The 21,903-nt window shown below is 40.5% G+C and overlaps 1 protein-coding gene across 24 annotated transcripts in view; it reads left to right on the forward strand.

Moving 5' to 3' along the window:
- FER (FER tyrosine kinase) overlaps window positions 1–21,903 on the forward strand; it is a 464,961-nt gene that overhangs the window by 39,538 nt on the left and 403,520 nt on the right. For all 24 annotated transcript variants that reach the window (XR_008709039.1, XR_008709040.1, XR_008709041.1 and 21 more), the window contains one exon: window positions 650–917. Coding sequence is in view for 19 of the 24 variants with exons in the window: in XM_055565828.1 (XP_055421803.1) it covers window positions 711–917 (207 nt within the window). In the remaining 5 variants the exon portion in view is untranslated. The remainder of the gene's footprint in view (window positions 1–649; window positions 918–21,903) is intronic.

The following is a 21,903-nucleotide window of genomic DNA, read 5'->3' on the forward strand; positions in this document are numbered from 1 at the left end:
AGCTTAGATTTTACTGTGGATTGAGTTAAATTGGTAGATCAAATTGAACAGGCTTGCCTGTTTAACAATATTAAGTCTTTTGGATCCATTAACATGAGTCTTTCCATTTATTTAGGTTTTCTTTGCATTTTTCAACAATGTTTTATAATTTTAAGAGTAAAGTTTTGTGTTTATTTTGCAAAATTTATTCCTAAATATTTTATTCTTTTTGATGCTATTGTAAATGGAATTGTTTTTAAGTTTTATTTTCAGATTGGTCATTGCTAGAGTATAGAAATACAGTTGCTATTTGTATATTGATCTTGTACCCTGTAATATTACCGAGCTCATTTATTAGTTCTAATACTCGTAAAATTGTACTTCTTAGGATTTTCTAGATACAGTGTCATATCATCTGTAAATAAATATAGTTTCATTTCTTCCTTCCCAATTTCAATGGAAATTGTTTCATTTCCTTCATTGTACTGACTAGAACAAGGTTGAGTTGAAGTGCTGAAATTGGACATTCTCATCTTGTTCCTGATCTTTGGGGAAAAACATTCAGTTATAGTGATTTTTTTTTTCACTCTAAAAAAATGGGCCATAACTTTGCTTTACAGATTAATTTGCTTTTGATTTAAGATTCTTTTCCTTTTGTTTACATACACAGATATGTGCTGATTAGAAGGCTCAGTTGTGCAGTGTGGAGGATAAGACAGTGCCTTACAAAGATGGGGTTTGGGAGTGACCTGAAGAATTCACACGAAGCTGTGTTAAAATTGCAAGACTGGGAATTACGGTTACTGGAAACAGTGAAGAAATTCATGGCCCTGAGAATAAAAAGTGATAAAGAATATGCATCTACTTTACAGAACCTTTGTAATCAAGTTGATAAGGAAAGTACTATCCAAATGAATTATGTCAGCAATGTATCCAAGGTAAGAAGAATAATTTCATCATTTATCGTCTGTAGCTTCGTAATTGTCCTTAAAGCAAATAGATAATACTATTGAATAAGCACACCTAAGTCAGAATTCTAAAGCAGTGGTTCCAAACTCCTGCTGACTATCAGAATCGCCTGGGGAAAGTTTCAGAAACTGTGAGATTGGGTCCGTCTCCCAATATTCTGGACATTAGGTCTGAAATTTTTGAGCTTTGAAATCTTTTTTTCCCCAATAGATGTCCAGATTATTCTAATGATTAGTCAGCTTTGAGAACCCTTCTTAAAATTTTATTTTCTTAAGTACCCTACTTCCTTGGGTCCCTTGCGCCCTGCTGTTTATCCTTTTGGCACAAACTCTTTATAACCCGCCTTCCTTGAATTCTTCTGTGAGTTATTAGTGCGGTCCCATGGAGTGTTGTAATGTGTAGGTGTTCTTTGCTACCGTTTCATCACTAAAATGCTAATATACTGATGATTTAATGACACATAAAATTCTTTGAATAAACAATATGGTTTTTTAACTTAAAGATTATATTATTATTATTCATTTTATAAAATATATAACATTAAAAATTGAGGGCTATAAAAATAAAGGTCCATATGGTACTGCTCATTATCCTTTGAAGGCATTAAAGGTGAAATATTACACACCTTAATAGTTCTTGGATTTTTGCTCTGTTTCCATTGTCTTCACATTTCACTGTATTTATTCAAAGTTAAGAAAATTTTATTTTACTTCAGAAAGTTAGAATTAGTGTGTTTCTTGCACTCACGGGTCTTAAGATCTGAGTAGATTGTAGAGGAAGCTGTGTTTCTTATGGGGATTGTGTGTGTGGTGTGTGTGATCTGGGAAGGATCTTTGATTTCTCTGAGAACTCCTAATGTGAATATCTAACTTCCTTTCCTGGGCCAGTGAGGTTCCCTGAAGAACATTTCTCTAGGTTCTAGTCTGAAGGTAGGGTTGCTGGATGTAGCAAATTAAAATATAGATCACCAGTTAAATCTGCATGCAATAATGAGAAATGCATAGCCTGGGAGTGCTCAGTCGCTCAGTCGTGTCTCACTCTTTGCGACCCCGTGGACTGTAGCCTGCCAGGCTCCTCTGTCTGTGGGATTCTCCAGGCATGAACACTGGAGTGGGCTGCCATTTCCTCCTCCAGGGATGCATACACTAAAGACTATTTTTTGTCCGCTATTCAAATTTACCTGGTGTCCTGTATTTTGTTAGACTACTCTGTTACGGGAATATGTAGAGAAAGTAGATTGGGTGTTCAGAGAGTCATGTTTTAGTTAATCCTCCTGGTTTGGTAAGCTGCCTGGTGTCTCTGCATCCAGAGGCTCTCTGGTTAATTTTTTCTGTTTGTTTCTGTCTGCTGTGGTGGAGGAATAGTTGCCTGTCTGTGGGCTGAGCAATAGACCCTAGAATTCTGGCTGTTCCTTATGCAGCCTGAACCGATCCTCCTGTTTCAGTGCCCTCTCCCTTTCCTTCATTTAGCTTTCTCCAGTTCTTGGGCTTTCCTGGAGTTATCTGGCCGTGTAGGTGGGTCTTTTCTTCTCCCTGCCCCCCAGAGTCTTATTGAGATATCATTGACATACATCGCTATATAGATTTAAGGTATATATAACATGATGGTTTATGTCTGTTGTGAAATGATTACTGCAATAGATTGTAACTCTTTGCAACCCCATGAACTAATACAGCTCCCTGGAGAGTTCCCCAGGCCAGAATACTGAAGCGGGGAGCCTTCCTCTTCTCCAGGGGATCTTCCCAAGCCAGGGATGGAACCCAGGTCTCCCACATTGCAGGCAGATTCTTGACCTGCTGAGCCACGAGGAAAGCCCCATTAAAAAGGGAATAAAAAGTTTCTCCTTTGGGTAAGAACTCTCAGAATGGACTCACTTAGCAGCTCTCCCATCTCATACGTCAGTGTGACCCATGGCCACCGTGCTGTGCCATCCCTAGCGCTTACTTGTCTTTTACTGGAAGTTTGGCCTCTTCGCTCATTTTCTTCCAGTTCCCCCTTGTGTCACAAGGCCTTCTCTTCTTGACCTCTACTTTGTAGAACACTTGTGTTTCAGCTTTTCCTGATGCTACTCAGTTATCTCTTCCTGCTTTTATAATATTTTCTAACATTTTTATTGGCATGTCTTATCTGTGATTGTTGCCTTTTCTATCTTCTTTGTGATTGTAAATTTATACTTTATCTTGTATTTCAGTGGGATTTTGGAAAGGAGTGGAAAAATAGCCATATGTTTTATTGACTACGTTTAACTGGAATTATACTCCTTAGGAAAGTAAGATACTGAAAGGAACAAGAGATAGGATTAATGGGTAAGAAGATACAGGATTTGTGAGGTCAGGACAAAGGAGGAATCATCAACGTGTATTGAAGTGCCAAGTATTTTTATTTTATTTTATTTTATTTTTAAACTTTACAAATTGTATTAGTTTTGCCAAATATCAAAATGAAGTGTCAAGTATTAAGGTGAGGAATCAGCTCAGTTCAGTCGCTCAGTTGTGTCCGACTCTTTGTGACCCCATGAACTGCAGCACGCCAGGGCTCCCTGTCCATCACCAACTCCCAGAGTCCATAGATGGAGACAAACGCTAAGATGATTAAAAAAGGCAGTAGAATGTGGGGCATGGAAAAGGGGGCTAGGGAAGGGTGATAGATTGAGAGGAAGTGGTCTAAGTGGGTAGTGTTGCCTTTCAAGAGGAAACCTTGAGAGATAACGGTTGAACAATGGTAGGAAACCCAAAGAAAAACAAGGAGTATGTCAGCTTTTCCTCTTAATGCTGAAAGTGCATCATTTATTCTACCTAAAAGTAAAGTTCAATATATCAATTTTTTATTTAGCTCATTAGGTTTTTCATGTTATATCTAAAAAAAAATCTGCCTGATCCAAAGGTGTTTTCACCTGTGTTTGCATCTGGAAGTTTTATACTTTTATATTTATGTCTATGACCCATTTTTAGTTAATTTTTGTATATGGGACAAGTTATAGATTAAAGTCAGTTTTTTTTGTTGCTGTTGTTAATGGATATCAATTTATTCCATCAACATTTTAAGAAAGGATTAAGCTTTCTTTCTTGAATTACTGTTTCATTTTGTTGAAAATCAGTTGACCATAATGAGTAAGTCTGTTTCTACACACTTGATCTGTTCCATTCATTTCTTTGTCTACGATGACACCAGTAACACTATTTTGATTACTGTGACTTTCTAGCAGTCTCAAAGTTATATAGTGTAATTTCTCTTTGTGCTTTTTTCCCCCAAAATTGTTCTATTTTAATTCCTGTGTGCTGGGAGCCGGCATATTGCATATTGAGTGAGGATCTGGAATAGCTCAACTGGAATTCTATCACTGCCGGGAGCCAGCGTGAGGCACTCCGCCCATGACAAAGGTCATGAGGAAGGAGGCTCGGCATACGCAAAGGCGGGATCGAGCCTCAGGAGTCCCCCTGGAAATTCTCGAGCATCTACCCCCAAAACCAGAGTCTGCCTACTTTCTGCTTTGTGCTTTCACCTACACCTCTGACTTTACGGGGGGCTGTCCCCCACTACCTCTCTCTGAAAAAAGAGTTAGCTTACAGCTCCAGTTAATAATTCCTGGGTGTGACAGTGTTTAACCTACAAACTCCTTTGGAAATCCTCTAGCCTGCCTGAATAGGTTTTTCCGGCCACATGTGATTGTTCAGAGCCTCCCAACTGTGAGAGGCAGGAGATGTTCTAAACTGTCTAAACACAGATTGCTTTGAGTAGTTAAAAGATTGATTAGAAAATGTATTGGTGAAGGGTTTTTCACTTGTTGGGCCAATGTTTGCTGCTAAGTCTCCATACTCCTTACCTACTGTGTCTTTGGCAGTGTATTGATTGATATAATGGGTGTATAGAAATGTAAAATGCAGCTTTGTCCAATGCTTTTTGGAAGGCTGGTGCCTGACTTTGGAATAATCACCTTTAGAGAAAAATAAGTTTCTTAAAATGTTAACAGGCCTCCGGGCCAGAAGATGATGTCAATCACCTGAACTTTTGCATATGATAAGTTTGAAAGCCTGGCTTAGATTAGAACCAGGAACTGCTGTCCTTGCATGACTCCACCCCTTCCCCCATTATCCTCTATGCATACCTTAAGGTATAAAAACTACTTTGGAAAATAAAGTGCGGGCCTTGTTCACTGAAACTTGGTCTCCCCATGTCACTCTCTCTCCCAAATTCCAGCTGAGCGTCCATCTGGAGCGCGGATGTCCTCTGCGACCATTTATTTGCCTGGGCTTCTAAGACCCACTCGAGAAGGTGTCTAAGGTGGGGCACCTTCCGCTATTCGAGAGGGCGCCTGCGGCCTCCGTGGTCAGAGCTAACCTGGTGTCACGGGTTATATTGATTTTCCGCGTAAACCAAGCCACTCAGCTTCTTTTCTCCACTGAATTTTCCTACTGAGCTATCCTTATTTCAGCCGCTTTTCTCCACTGAATTTCCTCACTGAGCCATCTTTATTCTATTACTCTTTATATCTTTGATAAATAAATAATTAAATAAGTCGCCGACGCCGTCCCCGCTTCGAATGCCCTGGATCAGCCGGGGCTGGACCCCGGCACCTGTGCATTTCCATATGTATTTTAGAACACCTCATCAATTTTTTTAAAAGAGGTTACTGAGTTTTTATTGGAATGCATTAAATATATATACATAGGTAAATTTCAGGAAAATGTATATTTTAACAGTATTGGAGCTTTACAATACACCATATTATATTGGAGCTTTATATATATACCATAAACATGGTGTATCTTCTTTTTCTGAATAATCTTAGAGTTTTCGGTGTATAGACCTTTCAGATTTATGTGTATTTCAAATATAAGTAGCATTTTCCCTAATTTTCCGTTTTCCACTGTTCATTGTTATTATATATGTCAATCTCATAATGTAAACTTTGCAAAACATACTTATTTGCCCTTTCCTTGTAGATTCCATTGACTTTTCTACACAGATGATTATATTATCTGTAAACAAAGAGAATTTTAGTTCTTCTTTTCCAATTTGGATGCCTTTTATTTATTTTTCTTGCCTTCTAACAATAGCTAAAACCCCCAGTGCAAAATTCAATAGAAGTATTGACAGCAGACATCTATGTCTTGTTCCTGATTTTAGGGGAAAAGCATTGTCTTTCAGTATTTGTTATGATGTTAACTTTGGTAGATGTCTTCTATACGCTTGTGAAAATTCCCTTCTCTTCCTGCCTAGCCAAGACTTTGTTCATTAACATTGGATTTTGTCAACTGGTCTATCTTCTTCTGCTTAGATGATTATGTTGTTTTTCTTCTCAGTTTGATAATATGTTGAAATGTGCTCATTGATTTTCAGGTGTTTGAAACATATGGTGATTGCTAAAACAACAACAACAACAAAATGCGACTTGTATTCCTACATTAAATCCCACTTCATCTTTTTTTGTATTATCCCTTTTTTATATCACTGGATTCGATTTGCTAAAACTCAGTTTTTGGAGAATTTTTTTATCAGTGTTGCTGGGGGATTTTGATCTAGAGTCCCTTTTGTTTTAATATTGTCTGGTTTTGGTATCAGAGTTATGCTGGCTTCATTATACAAGTTGGGAAGTATTTTCTCTTCTTCAATTTTCTGAAGAAGTTTATGTAGAATTGGTTTTATTTCTTGCTTAGATTTAGATGTTTGATAGAATTCACCAGTGAAATAATCTTGGTCTAGAGTTTTCTTTGGGAGAAGGTTTTTAGTTATAAATTTAATTTTTAAAATAGAGAGCTATTCAGATTATCTTTTTCTTCTTGAGTGAACTTTGGTGCCTTTCGGGAATTTGTCCATTTTTTCCTAAGTTGTCCATTAATTTTTAGTGTTGTTTATTATTTTGCCTTATTGTCTTTTTCCTATTTGGAGAAATGGTCTTATCTCTTTCATGCCTGACATTGGTAATTTATGTCTTTTTTTTTTCCCTGATCAGACTGGCTAGAGATTTCTCAGCTTTATTGATGTTATCTGGGAATCATTCTTTTATTTCATTCACTGTCTCTATTGATATTCTGTTTTCTGTTGCATTGACTTCTGCTCTGCAATCTATTAATTTTTTCCCATTTAACCTGGGCTTCATTTACTCTTTTTCTTCTCTGAATTAATAAAGTAGAAATTGAGATTAAGACCATCTTCTTCTGCAGTGTTCTCAGTTTTCTCTGAGTAATGTTTTTGCTGCATTTCAAAAAACTCTCTGATGCTTATTTTCATTTTTTTCAGTTCAGAATACATTTTAGTTTCACTTTTGATTTCTCCCTTGACCCATGTAGTCTTTTAAAGTCTATTATTTAGTTTCCAAGAAGGTTTTTCTTTTAAGAGATATTTTTGTTATTGATTTCAAATTTAGTGCCATTGTTTTCCAGGATCTAATTTTATGTGACTGGAACCCTCTTAAATTCACGGGTGCTTGGCTCACGGCGCAGCGTGTGCTCTGTCCGGGTGGCTCTTCACGTGCACGTTATGCTCTGCGCTTGTCGTTTGCACTGCTGTGCAGGACGGGTCACGACGGTCGATGGTAGTGTCTTTACTCATTTCTGTCTCCCTAGCCTATCAGTCATTGAGGGGGTGTTGAAACCTCCGATTATAATTGTGACTCTGTCTGTTTCTCCCTGAGGTTTGGTCATTTTTTATTTCATACCTTTTGAATCTCTGTTACAAAGTACATAGTTATTTAGACTTGTTCTCCCTTTTTTTCACAAATGAATTAACCTTTTTCCCTTCCTCCCTTCCTACCTCTTTTTCTTGTTGGGATAGTTTTTTGGTTTGTTTGTTTTAATTCCAGTAAAACTGGTGTACACTATAGAGTGCTCATTACAGTGTCTCGTTATCATCTGTTAGCATATAATTGACCCCTTCACCCTTTCACTAACACCCGAACCCGCTTTCCCTTTGACAACCACCAGTCTGTTACTGTGAGTTTTGTTTTCCTTGTTCATTTGTTTTGTTTTTTTAGATTCTGCATTTACGTGAAATCGTGCGCTGTTGGTCTTTCTCTGACTGACTGACTTCACTTTGCATAGTAGCCCCACAGCCCATCCGTGCTGTCATTAACGGCAGCGTTTCCTTCTTTCCTATGACTGAGAAGTACTCTGTCATGTATACGTACACATCTTCTTTATCTCTTCGTCCCCTGATGGACATTTAGGTGATTTCCATGTCTGACTGTTTTAAACAGTGTTACAGTGAACATAAGGAGGCATCTGTCTCTTTCAGTTGGTGTTTTTGTTTACTGTAGATAAATATCCGGAAGTGGAATAACTAGATCATACGGTTCTAGTACCATATGAGGTATGTTATTAATCATTTGAGGAACTGTCATATTGTTTTACACAGTGGCTGCACTAAATTACATTCTCACTCACAGTGTAGAAGGGTTCCTTTTTCTCTTTTTTTTTTTTTTTTTTTTTTTCCTTTTTCTCTTAAAAATTTCCAATACTTGTCCTTTTGATAAAAGCCCTTCTGACACATAAGTGATGATATCTCATTGTGGTTTTGATTTGCATTTCCCTGATAGTTGGTGGTGATGAGCAGCTTTTTATGTACCTCTGCCTACTTTAGACTTGGGTTTTGTTGTTCTTGTTTAGTTGTATGAATTCTTTATATGTTCTAGTTATTAGTGCTTTATTGGATATATGGTTTGCAAATATCTTCTATTCTGGAGGTTGACTTTTGGTTTGGTTGATGGTTTCCTTTGCTATACCGAAGCTTTTTGATGTAGTCTTGTTTATTTTGCTTTCATTGCCATTACCTTTGAATCAGATCCAATAATATCTCTAAGAGTGATGAAAAGGAACATAGTGACTATGTGTTCCTCTAGGAGTTTTATGGTTTCTGATCTTACATTCAAGTTTTCAATCCATTTTGAGTTGATTTTTGTGTATGGTGTAAGATAGTAATCCAGTTTTATTCTCTTGCATGTGACTGTTCGGTTTTCCCAGTACTATTTATCAAAGAGATTGCCCTTTCACATTGCATATTCTTGCCTCCTTTGTTGTAAATTCAGTTTAGTTCAGTCGCTCAGTTGTGTCTGACTCTTTGCAACCCTCCCTGTCCATTGCCTCCCTGTCCATTGCCAACTCCTGGAGCTTACTCAAACTCATGTCCATCGAGTTGGTGATGCCATCCAACCATCTCATCCTCTGCCAATCCCCTTCTCCTCCCGCCCTCAATCTTTCCCAGCATCAGAGTCTTTTCTAATGAGACAGTTTTTCGCATCAGGTGGCCAAAGTATTGGAGTTTCATCTTCAGCATCAGTCCTTCCAATTAACATTCAGGGCTGATTTCCTTTAGGATGGACTGGTTGGATCTCCTTGCAGTCCAAGGGACTCTCAAGAGCCTTCTTCAGCACCACAGTTCAAAAGCATCAATTCTTTAGTGCTCAGCTTTCTTTACAGTCCAACTCTCACATGCATATATGACCACTGGAAAAACCATAGCTTTGACTAAATGGACCTTTGTTGGCAAAATAATGTCTCTGCTTTTTAATATGCTGTCTAGTTTGGTCATTACTTTCCTTCCAAGGAGTAAGCGTCTTTTAATTTCATGGCTGCAATCACCATCTGCAGTGATTTTGGAGCCCCCAAAAATAGTCTGTCACTCTTTCCTCTGTTTCCCCATCTATTTCCCATGAAGTGATGGGACTGGATGCCATGATCTTAGTTTTCTGAATGCTGAGCTTTAAGCCAACTTTTTCACTCTCTTTCACTTTCATCAAGAGGCTCTTTAGTTCCTCTTCACTTTCTCCCATAACAGTGGTGTCATCTGCATCTCTGAGGCTATTGATGTTTTTCCTGGCAATCTTGTCGTAAATCAGTTGTCCATTTGCCTGTGGGTTTGTTTCCTGGCTCTCTCTTCTGTTCCATTGATCTGTGTGTCTCATGCCAGCATCGCCTTGTTTCCATCAGCATGGTCTGGAATCAGGGAGCATGATGCCTACAGCTTTGTTCATTCTCCCCTTCTTTTCTTCCTCAAGGTTGCTTTAGCTATTTGGGGACTTTGATACCATACAGATTTTAGAGTTACTCTAGTCTGTGCAAAATGCCATTAGAATTTTGATAGAAATTGCGTGATATTATTTCAGGCAGTTTATTGAGACTTGTTTTGTGGTCCAGCATGTGGCTGAATCTTGAGAATGCTCCACATGCCCTTGAGGAGAATGTGTGTTCTGCTGCTTTGCGGTAGAATATTCTGTGTATTTCTCTCAAACCAGTCAGGTCTAATGATTCGTTTCAAGCTGTTATTTCCCTGTTGATTTTCTGTGTGGATTTCTATCCATTGATGTAAATGGGGTAGTCTCCAACAATTACTGTATTGCTGTCAAATTTTCCATTTAGATCTGTTGATAGTTGCCTTATATATTTAAGTGGCCCTATGTCATGCGAAGAGTTGACTCATTGGAAAAGACTCTGATGCTGGGAGGGATTGGGGGCAGAAGGAGAAGGGGACGACAGAGGATGAGATGGCTGGATGGCATCACTGACTCGGTGGACGTGAGTCTCAGTGAACTCCTGGAGTTGGTGATGGACAGGGAGGCCTGGCGTGCTGCGATTCATGGGGTCGCAAAGAGTCTGACACGACTGAGCGACTGATCTGATCTGATGTTAGGTGTGTAGAGATTTACAAATGTTACATCCTCTTGTTGAATTGACCCCTTTACATTATATAATGCTTTTCCTTGTCTTCTATTATGGTCTTTGTTTTAAAGTCTGTTGTGTCTAATGTTAAGTATAGCTACACGAGCTTTCTTTCCATTTCTCTTTGCATGCAATATCTTTTTCTATCCCTCTGCTTTCAGTCTTTGTGTCCTTAAACCTGAACTAAGTCTCTTCTTGGCAACATATAAGTTAGTCTTTTATTTTTTAATTTTAAAAAATGTATCCATTCAGCCAACCTGTATCTTTTAACCGGATAATTTGGTCCAATTACATTGAAAATAAATATTAATAGGTGTGTACTTATTAATAGGTGTGTACTCATGTCATTCTGTTGCTTGTTTTCTGGCTCTTTTTGTAATTTCTGTCTGTTCCTTTCTTCATCTCTTGCTTGTTTCTCTTGTGGTTTGATGAATTTCTTTAGTGTTATGTTTAGATTCCATTCTCATCTTTTGTGTATCTACTGTATATACATATTTTTTTGTGGTTACCATGAGGTTTACATATAATGATCTATATATATAGCAGTCTAGTTTAAGTTGGTAGCAACTTAAATTTGAACACATTCTGAAAACTTGCATTTTTATTCCCCTCAGTCATGTTTTATGTTTTTGATGTCATATTTTACATCTTTTTGTGTATCCTTTAACTAATTATGTAGTTTTAATTAATTTTGCTACTTTATCTTTTACCCTTCTTACCAGTAGTTGTGGTTAATCTACTACCTTTACCGTATATTTGCTCTTACTGGTGAGGTTTTTGCTCTCATATGTTTTTCATTGGTTAGTGCCGGTTCTTTTCAGCTTAGAGAAGACCCACTAACATTTCCTGTGAGTGTTGTTAAGTGGTGATGAACTCTTTTTCATTGTTGTTTAGTCACTAAGTCGTGTCCTACTCTTTTGCAGCCGTGTGGAATGCAGCCTGTTAGGCTCCTCTGTCAGTGGGATTTCCCGGGCAGAAATACTGGAGTGGGTTGCCATTTCCTCCTTCAGGGGATCTTCCTGACTCTTTTCGAACCCGCAACTCCTGCATTGGCGATCTGTTGTTTACCACTGAGCCACAGGGGACGCCTGATGAACTGCTTTAGCTTTTGCTTATTTAGAAGCCTTTTTTTTAAATCTCCCCTTCAGTTCTGAATGATAGAGTGTTCTTGGTTGTGGGTTTTCCCCTGTCGTCACTTTAAGTATGTTGTGTTATTCCTTTTGACTTGCAGAATTTCTCCTGGAAAATCAGCAGATGGTCTTGTGGGAGCTCCTGTTTATACAACAAGTTGTTTTTCTCTTGCAGCTTTTAAGATTCTGTCTTTATCTTTGCCTTTTTCGATGTTTGGTTGATTGTGTTCATCTTACTTGGCACTTCTTTGCTTCCTGGATCTGAATGGTTTCTTCCCCAGGTTGTGGGAGTTTACGGTCACCATTTTTTTCTGCCTCCCTTCTCTCTTCTCCTTCTGGGGCCCCTATAATGTGAATGTTACTCTGCTTGATGTAGTCTCATAGGCCTCATTATCTTCACTTTTTACAACTCTTGCTTCTTTTCGCTGCTTGTCTGGGTGATTTCAGCTGCCCTTCCAGGTTGCTGCTTTGTTACTCTAGTTTATCTGGTCAACTCTTGAACCCTCTAGTGTAGTTTTCAGTTCAGTTATTGTGTTCTTTGGTTCTGTGGCATCCGTGTAATGTTTTAAAATACTTTCTGTCCGTCCATTATAGCTCTCACAGTGTTCATCCATTCTTCTTTGGAGTTCAGTAAGCATCTCTTTACCTCTGTATCATGCATTTTACTTATATCTGTTATATTAAGGTCTTTCTCTGAGGTTTCATCTTACTCTTTTGGTTGGAATATATTCCTGTGTTTTTGTTTTTTTTTTTTTTCTTTGCTTGACTCTGAGTAATTGTTTCTATGTATTAGATAAAAAAGCTCCCTCTCCCAGTCTTGAAGAACCAGGCCTTATGTAAGAGAGGGCTGTGCTCATTCAGCCATGCTCAGCTCTTGATTGTCTCTGGGTCCTATGTGCTCTAAGTAGTCTGATTTATTCTTGATAGCTCTCACTTGTCCAGGGTGTGCCAAGAGTTCTAAAGGGAATGTTCTAAAGGGAGTGATCTCAGTCAGCACCCAGGTTCAGGCTGATTGGAAGCCTGTTTCTCAGACAATAGCTTTTGAAGTAATTGGATAGATACATGAAGTCTTACAGCACAAGGATTGTATGCCCTGCTGACATCCAGATCAAGTTCCAGAGGTGTCCCCTTGGTAGCTGTTGGAAGGACTGGGGCTTCAGATGAGCGCACGTGCTTCTTTCTGGGAGTACCAGCGTGCTGTCACGAGGATGCGATGTGCGCAGATGGTGTTTCCTTGCTTGTGCTCCCAAAGAGAAGCCATATAGCCTTTAGGTGTATTGCAGACATGAAACCTCCCATTCAGGTTGAAGTCCGGGGCGATTAATGGGGCCTTTTTCATGTGCAGACCAGGGGTGTTTCCCTTTGCTCTTTATGTAGTGTCCTGGGTGTGGTATTCTGCCCAGAACTGTCTTTCTGACTGTTTGAGTCCCGTGGGGCCAGGAGCGAAAGCTCCTCTGGCCCCCAGAACTGGGCAGTCAGGAGGGCTCCTTGTGTAGGCTGTTCTTCGAGAGCGTTAGTGCGGCTGTGCGAGAGTGCTGGGACGGGGCTTGCCCCCGATTTAGGGAGGCAGGAAGCAGAGAGTGCTGGGGAGGGGCACACCTGTGGTGTTCCCCATAATGGGGGGGGTTGTTGGAGGGAAGTGCTGGGACGGGGCTTGCCCCCGATTTAGGGAGGCGGGAAGCAGAGAGTGCTGGGGAGGGGCACGCCTGCGGTGTTCCCCATAATGGGGGGAGTGTTGGGGGGAGTGCTGGGATGGGGCTTGCCCCTGATTTAAGGAGGCAGGGAAGGAGAGAGTGCTGGGGAGGGGCACACCTGTGGTGTTCCCCATAATGGGGGTGGAGTGGTGGGAATGGGGCATGCCTGTGGTAAGCACTGTAGGTGGGGCAGGCTCTTGGCTCTAGATGGATGGTGTGCTCTCCGGATCAGAGTGCAGAAACCCAGGAGGAAAAATCCCAGGTAATCTGTTCCTCCAGCAGACGCGCAGCCACATCTCCTTCAGGTACAATCCAGTTACTTTCCAAACCGGCCTCTGTGCTGGTTCCTGGAACCAGTGAGTCCGTACCTGAACCCCTTCATAGGAGGACCTCAGATCCACACAGCCCACCCTGGCTGTAAGCCCCATTGGTTTCTAAAGCCAGATATTTGCGGGCCTTGTCTCTCTGGCACAGGTCCCAAGGGTTGGGGTGCCCGACGTGGGGCACAGGCCCTTTGATCCTTAAAGACAGACTCTGGGCTCATGAGATGACGCCCAGCTGTGTGCCACTACACGGGGGGTGGGTTTCAGGGTCACTGCGCATCTTGCTGTGGTCTCTCTATCCCTTATTGCGGAGCAGTCCATTCAACTAGTTTACAGTTCTTTTTTACTTGGAATTATTACATGTGTTCAGTTCAGTTCAGTTCAGTCACTCAGTCGTGTCCGACTCTTTGCGACCCGTGAACCGCAGCATGCCAGGCCTCCCTGTCCATCACCAACTCCCGGACTTCACCCAAACTCATGTCCATCGAGTCAGTGATGCCATCCAGCCATCTCATCCTCTGTTGTCCCCTTCTCCTCCTGCCCCCAATCCTTCCCAGCATCAGAGTCTTTTCCAGTGAGTCAACTCTTCGCATGAGGTGGCCAAAGTACTGGAGTTTCAGTCTCAGCATCACTCCTTCCAATGAACACACAGGACTGATCTCCTTTAGGATGGACTGGTTGGATCTCCTTGCAGTCCAAGGGACTCTCAAGAGTCTTCTCCAACACCACAGTTCAGAAGCATCAATTCTTTGGCGCTCAGCTTTCTTTATAGTCCAACTCTCATATCCATACATGACCACTGGAAAAGTCATAACCTTGACTAGACGGACCTTTGTTGGCAAAGTAATATCTCTGCTTTTTAATGTGTTATCTACGTTGGTCATAACTTTCCTTCTAAGGAGTAAGCATCTTTTAATTTCATGGCTACAATTACATGTGTTATATGTTGCCAAATTAAGACTTAAATTGAAGACAGTAGGGAAAACCACTAGACCACTCAGGCATGACCAAAATCAAACCCCTTATGATTATACAGTGGAAGCAACAAATAGATTCAAGAGACTAGATCTGGTAGACAGAATGCCTGATGAACTATGGATGTAGGTTTGTGACATTGTACAGGAGGCAGTGATCAAGACCATCCCCAAGAAAAAGAAATACAAAAAGGTTGTCTGAGGAGGCCTTACAAACAGCTGTGAAAAGAAGACAAGTGAAAGGCAAAGGAGAAAAGGAAAGATATAAGCATCTGAATGCAGAGTTCCAAAGAATAGCAAGGAGAGATAAGAAAGCCTTCCTCAGTGATCAATGCAAAGAAATAGAGGAAAAGAATAGAATGGGAAAGACTAGAAATCTCTTCAGGAAAACTAGAGATACCAAGGGAACATTTCATGCAAAGATGGGCACAGTAAAGGACAGAAATGGTATGGACCTAAGAGAAGCAGAAGATATTAAGAAGAGGTGACGAGAATACACAGAAGAACTATACAGAATAGATCTTCATGACCCAGATAATCACGATGGTGTGATCACTCACCTAGAGCCAGACATCCTGGAATGTGAAGTCAAGTGGGCCTTAGAAAGCATCACTACGAACAAAGCTAGTGGAGGTGATGGAATTCCAGTTGAGCTATTTGAGATCCTAAAAGATGATGCTGTGAAAGTGCACTCAATATGCCAGCAAATTTGGAAAACTCAGCAGTGGCCACAGGACTGGAAAAGGTCAGTTTTCATTCCAATCCCAAAGAAAGGCAGTGCCAAAGAATGCTCAAACTACTGCACAATTGCACTCATCTCACATGCTAGCAAAGTAATGCTCAAAATCTTCCAACCCAGTCTTCAACAGTATATGAACCGTGAACTTCCAGATGTTCAAACTGGATTTAGGAAAGGCAGAGGAACTGGAGATCTAATTGCCAACTTCGTTGGATCATTGAAAAAGCACGAGAGTTCCACAAAAGCATCTACTTCTCTTTATTGACTATGCCAAAGCCTTTGACTGTGTGGATCACCACAAACTATGGAGAATTCTTAGAGATAGGAATACCAGACCACCTGACCTGCCTCCTGAGAAATCTGTATACAGGTCAAGAAATAACAGTTAGAATTGGACTTGGAAGAACAGACTGGTTCCAAATCGGGAAAGAAGTACGTCAAGGCTGTATCGTGTCATCCTGCTTATTTAACTTGTAGGCAGAGTACATCATGAGCAACGCTAGGCTGGATGAAGCGCAAACTGGAATCAAGATTGCCAGGAGCAATATCAATAACCTCAGATATGCAGATGACACCACCCTTATGGCAGAAAGTGAAGAGGAACTAAAGAGCCTCTTGATGAAAGTGAAAGAGGAGACTGAAAACGTTGGCCTAAAACTCAACATTGGGAAAACTAAGATCATGGCATCTGGTCTCATCACTTCATGGCAAATAGATGGGGAAACAGTGGAAACAGTGTCAGACGTTATTTTTTGGGGCTTCAAAATCACTGCAGATGGTGACTGCAGCCGTGAAATTAAAAGATGCCCACTCCTTGGAAGAAAAGTTATAACCAACCTAGACAGCGTCTTAAAGAGCAGAGACATTACTTTGCCAACAAAGTTCCATTTAGTCAAAGCTATTGTTTTTCCAGTGGTCATGTATGGATGTGAGAGTTGGACTATAAAGAAGGCTGAGCGCCGAAGAATTGATGCTTTTGAACTGTGGTGTTGGAGAAGACTCTTGAGAGTCCCTTGGACTGCAAGGAGATCCAACCAGTCTATCCTAAAGGAAATCCGTCCTGAATACTCATTGGAAGGACTGATGCTGAAACTGAAACTCCAATCCTTTGGCCACCTGATGTGAAGAACTGACTCCTTGGAAAAGACCCTGATGATAGGAAAGATGGAAGGCAGGAGGAGAAGGGGACGACAGAGGATGAGATGGCTGGATGGCATCACTGACTCAATGGACATGAGTATGAGTAGACTCTGGGAGTTGGTGATGGACAGGAAGGCCTGGCGTGCTGCTGTCCATGGGGTCGCAAGGAGTTGGACACGAGTGAGTGACTGAACTGAACGGATCACATGTGTGGTTGTAGATTTGGAATATCAAGCGGGGAAGTATGTTAAGGGTCTTCCTGTGCCACTGTTTTGGACCGGCCTCCCCCTCTAGCTCTGTAATAATTGTATCAGTGAGTTAAATCACCCTCCTAGACCTCTTCTGTTCCAACAATATCATTGCCTCCTTCCTTCTTCCTCTGGCAGTGCCACTTCTTGTCTCACCAGTATTTCAATTTAAATATGCCCCTGCATGCCAATCCTTCATCTTTTCATACCTTTTGAAACTCACATCTTGGTTTTACCCCACACCTGTGTTTAAGATGGAAGATTTGGAGAGAAGAAAAGAGAAAGGAAGTGCTTGAGTGATTTGCATGTTGAAAATGAGCAAGTCATTCATGAATCATCTGTATTAGTTCAGTTTGAATCCTTTAAAATTTCCATGTCTCTACTTAATGTATGTGTTCTTTCTTTTAATTTTATGAGCCTATGGAATCCCATCATAGTGACTCTTATTTTCCCTGTCTTCTGTTATATGCTGTTATTTCTGGACCAGCTGATTGACTGATTTCTCTCCTCATTTTGGGTTGTATTTTCCTGCATCTGCATTCCCTTGATATCGGGCATTATCAATTTTACCTTTTTAGGTACTGAATAGTTTTACCTTTAAATATTCTTGAGCTTTGAGATATGATGAAGTTATTTGGGCTCAGCTTGATGTTTTTGGCTCTTGTTTTTTACATTTGTGTGGTGGACCAGCAGTGTGTGTGTAGTCTTGGATGGATTTATCTCCTCTACTGAGGCAAGATCATTCTTAATATGCAAAGGATGCTCCCTATATTATGAGGTTTTAAATTCTGGCTGTTGGGACCTGGTACCGTTCCACGTGAGCCCTGTGTAGCATTTCCTGTCATAATCCTTATGGGTGGATTATTTCCTTGGCATAGAGTCGTTTCCTCATGCCCTGACCTGATCACTACTTAGCTAAAACAAATCACGGGTGAGTCTCTGCAGATCTTCTGAGTTTTCTCTTCCTGCCGCTCTCTTTTCTCTCGTCTCTGTCCTTGTCTCTTCACCAGTACGCTGACTGCATTGGCCTCTCTGTGCTCGGAATCATCTAACTCGCGGAGATTGCTGAGTTCTACTCAGCTCTTCTTCCTCGAGCTGTATCCTGGACATTCTCAGCATTCAGTAAACTAGGATAACCTTACGGTTCAGTTCATTTATTTATAGTCTCTCAGAGTTCACTGCCCTTACTCGCTCGATGTCCAGTGACTTGAATGCTATTTCTTATACTTTTGTCCAACTTTTAGTTGTTTTATCCAAGAGGATAAGTTCCTCTTGTTCCCCTTGCTTGTTCCCCTATCTTGACAGAAGCAGAAATCTTGTAGGTAGTAATTTTTATGTCTTTACTTGAAAACATTAAAATGTGCAACAACGTTTCAAGAATAGAACAAAGATTCCCCTATGAACTCTACTCTGTTTATTAATTGCTAGCATTTTGCCCTATTTGCTCTGCAGTTCCCTTTCTCTCTGTATATAATTTGTGTTTTATATATATATATATATATATATATGTATGTACATTTTTCTGAATGATTGGCAGGTTGGTTGAAGACATCATGTCTCTTTATTTTTAAATACTTAAACATGTTTTTTTCTAAGAGCATATTCACAATGTAATGATTTGGGATTTGGGAAGTATAGCATTATTACCATGGTATCATCAAAATTATATTGCATATCTAGCTTCTGTCAGCTTTTCCAATACAGTCCGCTTTTGGCAGAGAATTCTTTTTTATCCTGGTTCAGGATCTAATTGAGAATCACTCATTGCATTTAGTTGTTAGGTTCCTCAGTTCCTGTAATCTGGAACATGTCGGTGAGAAGTCACACTCTGTGCTTTGGTGCTTTTTCTTAAATTTATTTTGAAGTGTGTACATTCTGTCTTTAATCCTGAGGGCATGGTTTTGTGTTTTTTTTTTTTTTTTTTTTTTTTTTAATTTTTATGTTTTCATTGTATTGCTTTTGGAAAAATATTGGATGATAGACGCCTAGGTAGGCATGTTTTCTTTCAGTTACCTGGAGTGTTTTCCTAGATTCTTTGAGTACTCTCTATTTCCTGGCATACTAAAATGTTCCAGGCTCATCTTTTGAATGTTCCTTTTTCAGTCCTTCAGTAAACCCTTTCCCCAAGGGATCCTGATTCCTTTTAAAAAAAAAATTTATTTATTTTGTTGTTGTTATTCAGTCAGTAAGGTGTGTCCGACTCTTTTGTGACCCCCCCGCCCCCACCCCCGTACTGTAGCACACCAGACTCCCCTGTCCTTCACTATCTCCTGGAGTTTGCACAGATTCATGTCCATTGAGTCGATGGTGCTATCTAACCATCTTATCTCCTGCTGCCTGCTTCTCCTCCTGCCTTCATCTTGCCCAGCATCAGGGTTTTTTCCAATGAATTGACTCTTGCCATCAGATGGCAAAAGTACTGGAGCTTCAGCTTCAGCATCAGTCCTTCCAAAGCATTGATTTCCTTTGAGATTCACTGGTTTGGTCTCCTTGAAGTCCAAAAGACTCCCAGGAATCTTCTCCAGCACCATAATTCAAAAGCATCGATTCTTTAGCACTCAGCCTTCTTTATGGTCCAACTTTCACATCCTTATCTGACTGCTAGAAGAAACCATAGCTTTTGGTGTTGGAGAAGACTCTTGAGAGTCCCTTGTATAGCAGGGAGATCAAACCAGTCCATCCTAAAGGATATCAGTCCTGAATATTCATTGGATGCTAAAGCTGAAACTCCAATACTTTGGCCACCTCATGTGAAGAACTGACTCACTGGAAAAGACCCTGATGCTGGGAAAGATTGAGGGCAGGAGGAGAAGGGAGAACAGAGGATGAGATGGTTGAATGGCATCACTGACTCAGTTGACATGAGTTTGAGTAAACTCTGGGAGTTGGTGATGGGCAGGGAGGCCTGGTGTGCTGCAGTCCATGGGTTGGCAAAGAGTCGGACATGAATGAGCGACTGAACTGAACTGAAGTAAACTAGAATGGGAGATGAGTCCAATTGTCTGATGGTTAGCATATTCTTTGGTACTGCCCACATTCCTGGAAATTTCTAGGTCATTTCTAGGTCAAAGTGTAAATGTCTTTGTAGTGTTGCTATATTGGCACTATAAATATAAATTTCCTTTGTGGCCATTGCACCATTTTGTGTATCTAGCAGGAATACATGAAACTACCAGCTTCTACTTGATCTAGGCAAGAGATTATGTTGTCAAACTTATGAATTTTTATTAATCTGGTAGGTAGAAATGATAGCTAGTATAGCTTAAATTTTTATTTCTCTAATTATGCATGAAATTGAACATCTCTCGTTATTTTGACAGCTGTTTTAGTTTGAATATTTGTTTTATTCTATGCTAATGTGAATTTTACTTCGTGTTTCTTTATTTACGTAAAATTACACCTGCCAGAAATAAAAGGCATCCAAATGGGGAAGGAGAAAGTCAAGTTGCCTCTGTTTGTGGAGGACATGATATTATATATAGAGAATAATAAAAATAATACCAAGAAACTAATAGAACTAATAGGTGAATTCAGTAAAATATATTTTGTTTCTATACACTGATGATGAACTATTTGAAAAGAAAGACAGTAATCCCATGTACAATATCCTAAAAGTTAAAATCCTTAATAACAAATGTGACCAAAAAGGGAAAGCCCTGTACACTGAAAATTATAAGACTGATGAGAGGAACTGAAGAGGACACAAAAGTGGAAAGACATTCTGTGCTAATGAAATGCGATAGTTAGCATTTTTAACATGTCCTTACTGCCAAAAGCCATCTATTGATTTAATGCAATTTCTATCAAAATTCCAATGGCATTTTTCACAGACACAGAAAAACAGTCCTAAAATTCATATGGAATCACGAAGACCCCCAAATAGCCAAAATAATTCTGAGAAAGTAGAATAAATCTAGATGCATCACACTTCCTCATTTTAAAATTTTTTGCAAAGGTGTGATAATCAAAACAGTATGGTACTGGCCTAGAACCAGAGACCTAGATCAATGGAGCAGAACTGATAGCCCATAAATAAACCCATGATATGGCCAACTAAAATTTGACAAGGAAGCCAAGAATGGCCTTTTGCAAAAGGATGAAGCATGACTCACACTACTCATAAAAGTTTAACTGGAACGGACAAAAAGCTTAAATGTAAGACGTGAAACTGTAAAGCTGCTAGAAGAAAACATAGGAATAAAAAAAACCTCCTTGACATTGTTCTTCGCAGTGGTTTTTGAAAAAGACACAAAAACTCAAGGAACAAAAAGCAAAAAATAAATGAGCAACAAAAGCATTTATGAAAAGCTTCTGTGTAGCAAGAAATTAACAGCAGAATGAATAGGCTGCCCACCGAATGGGAGAAAATATTTACAAAATGTCTATTTGGTAAGGAGTTAATATATAAGGAACTCATTTTACTCAAGAGCAAAAATCAAGTCATCCAATTAAAAAATCATCATGTCCACATGAGATACTCCCTTTGTCTCTCCCTTTTAATCTACAAGTTGTAAAATCTGTAGCCCAGCAAATGTGCCTCTGTGCAGAGCACTTCGATGCTGGAGAATCGCTCGTGTCTGTCCATCTGAAGGTGGGCGTCTGGGAACACACAGAGGAGGCCGCAGGAGAATGCGGTAGGCAGTGCTGTGACCCCAGAGCCCTGGCCGCCGTCTGAGCTGCAGCCCCAGAGAGCCCGGTGGCATCAGGCTCGGCAGAGGCAGCAGCAGCTCCCTGGCCGCAGAGCTGTCCCCAGCTCCCAGCGACAGTAGCAGGGACCGTGGAGCCCGCAGCTGCATCTGTGCAGCTTCAAAAGTGCCCAGCACTCCGCCCTGTGCCCACAGTGGCGGGACCTGGGCACCCTACAGCCCGGTCACAGTAGAGACACCCGTGACCCTGGCCTCCTCCACACACTCCCACCCCCACCAATGGCAGCAGACCCTGCCACCCGGGAGACTCTGAAAGTGCCAGAGGCACCTGACACCCTGGTTTCCCAGGGGATGATCCTGTTGACTCCAGCAGTAGTGAGGCGTCAGTAACCCTGCGGGCACAAACGC

The sequence above is a fragment of the Bubalus kerabau genome, chromosome 1 (assembly GCF_029407905.1).
Source record: "Bubalus kerabau isolate K-KA32 ecotype Philippines breed swamp buffalo chromosome 1, PCC_UOA_SB_1v2, whole genome shotgun sequence".
In the NCBI taxonomy this organism is placed as follows: domain Eukaryota; kingdom Metazoa; phylum Chordata; class Mammalia; order Artiodactyla; family Bovidae; genus Bubalus; species Bubalus kerabau.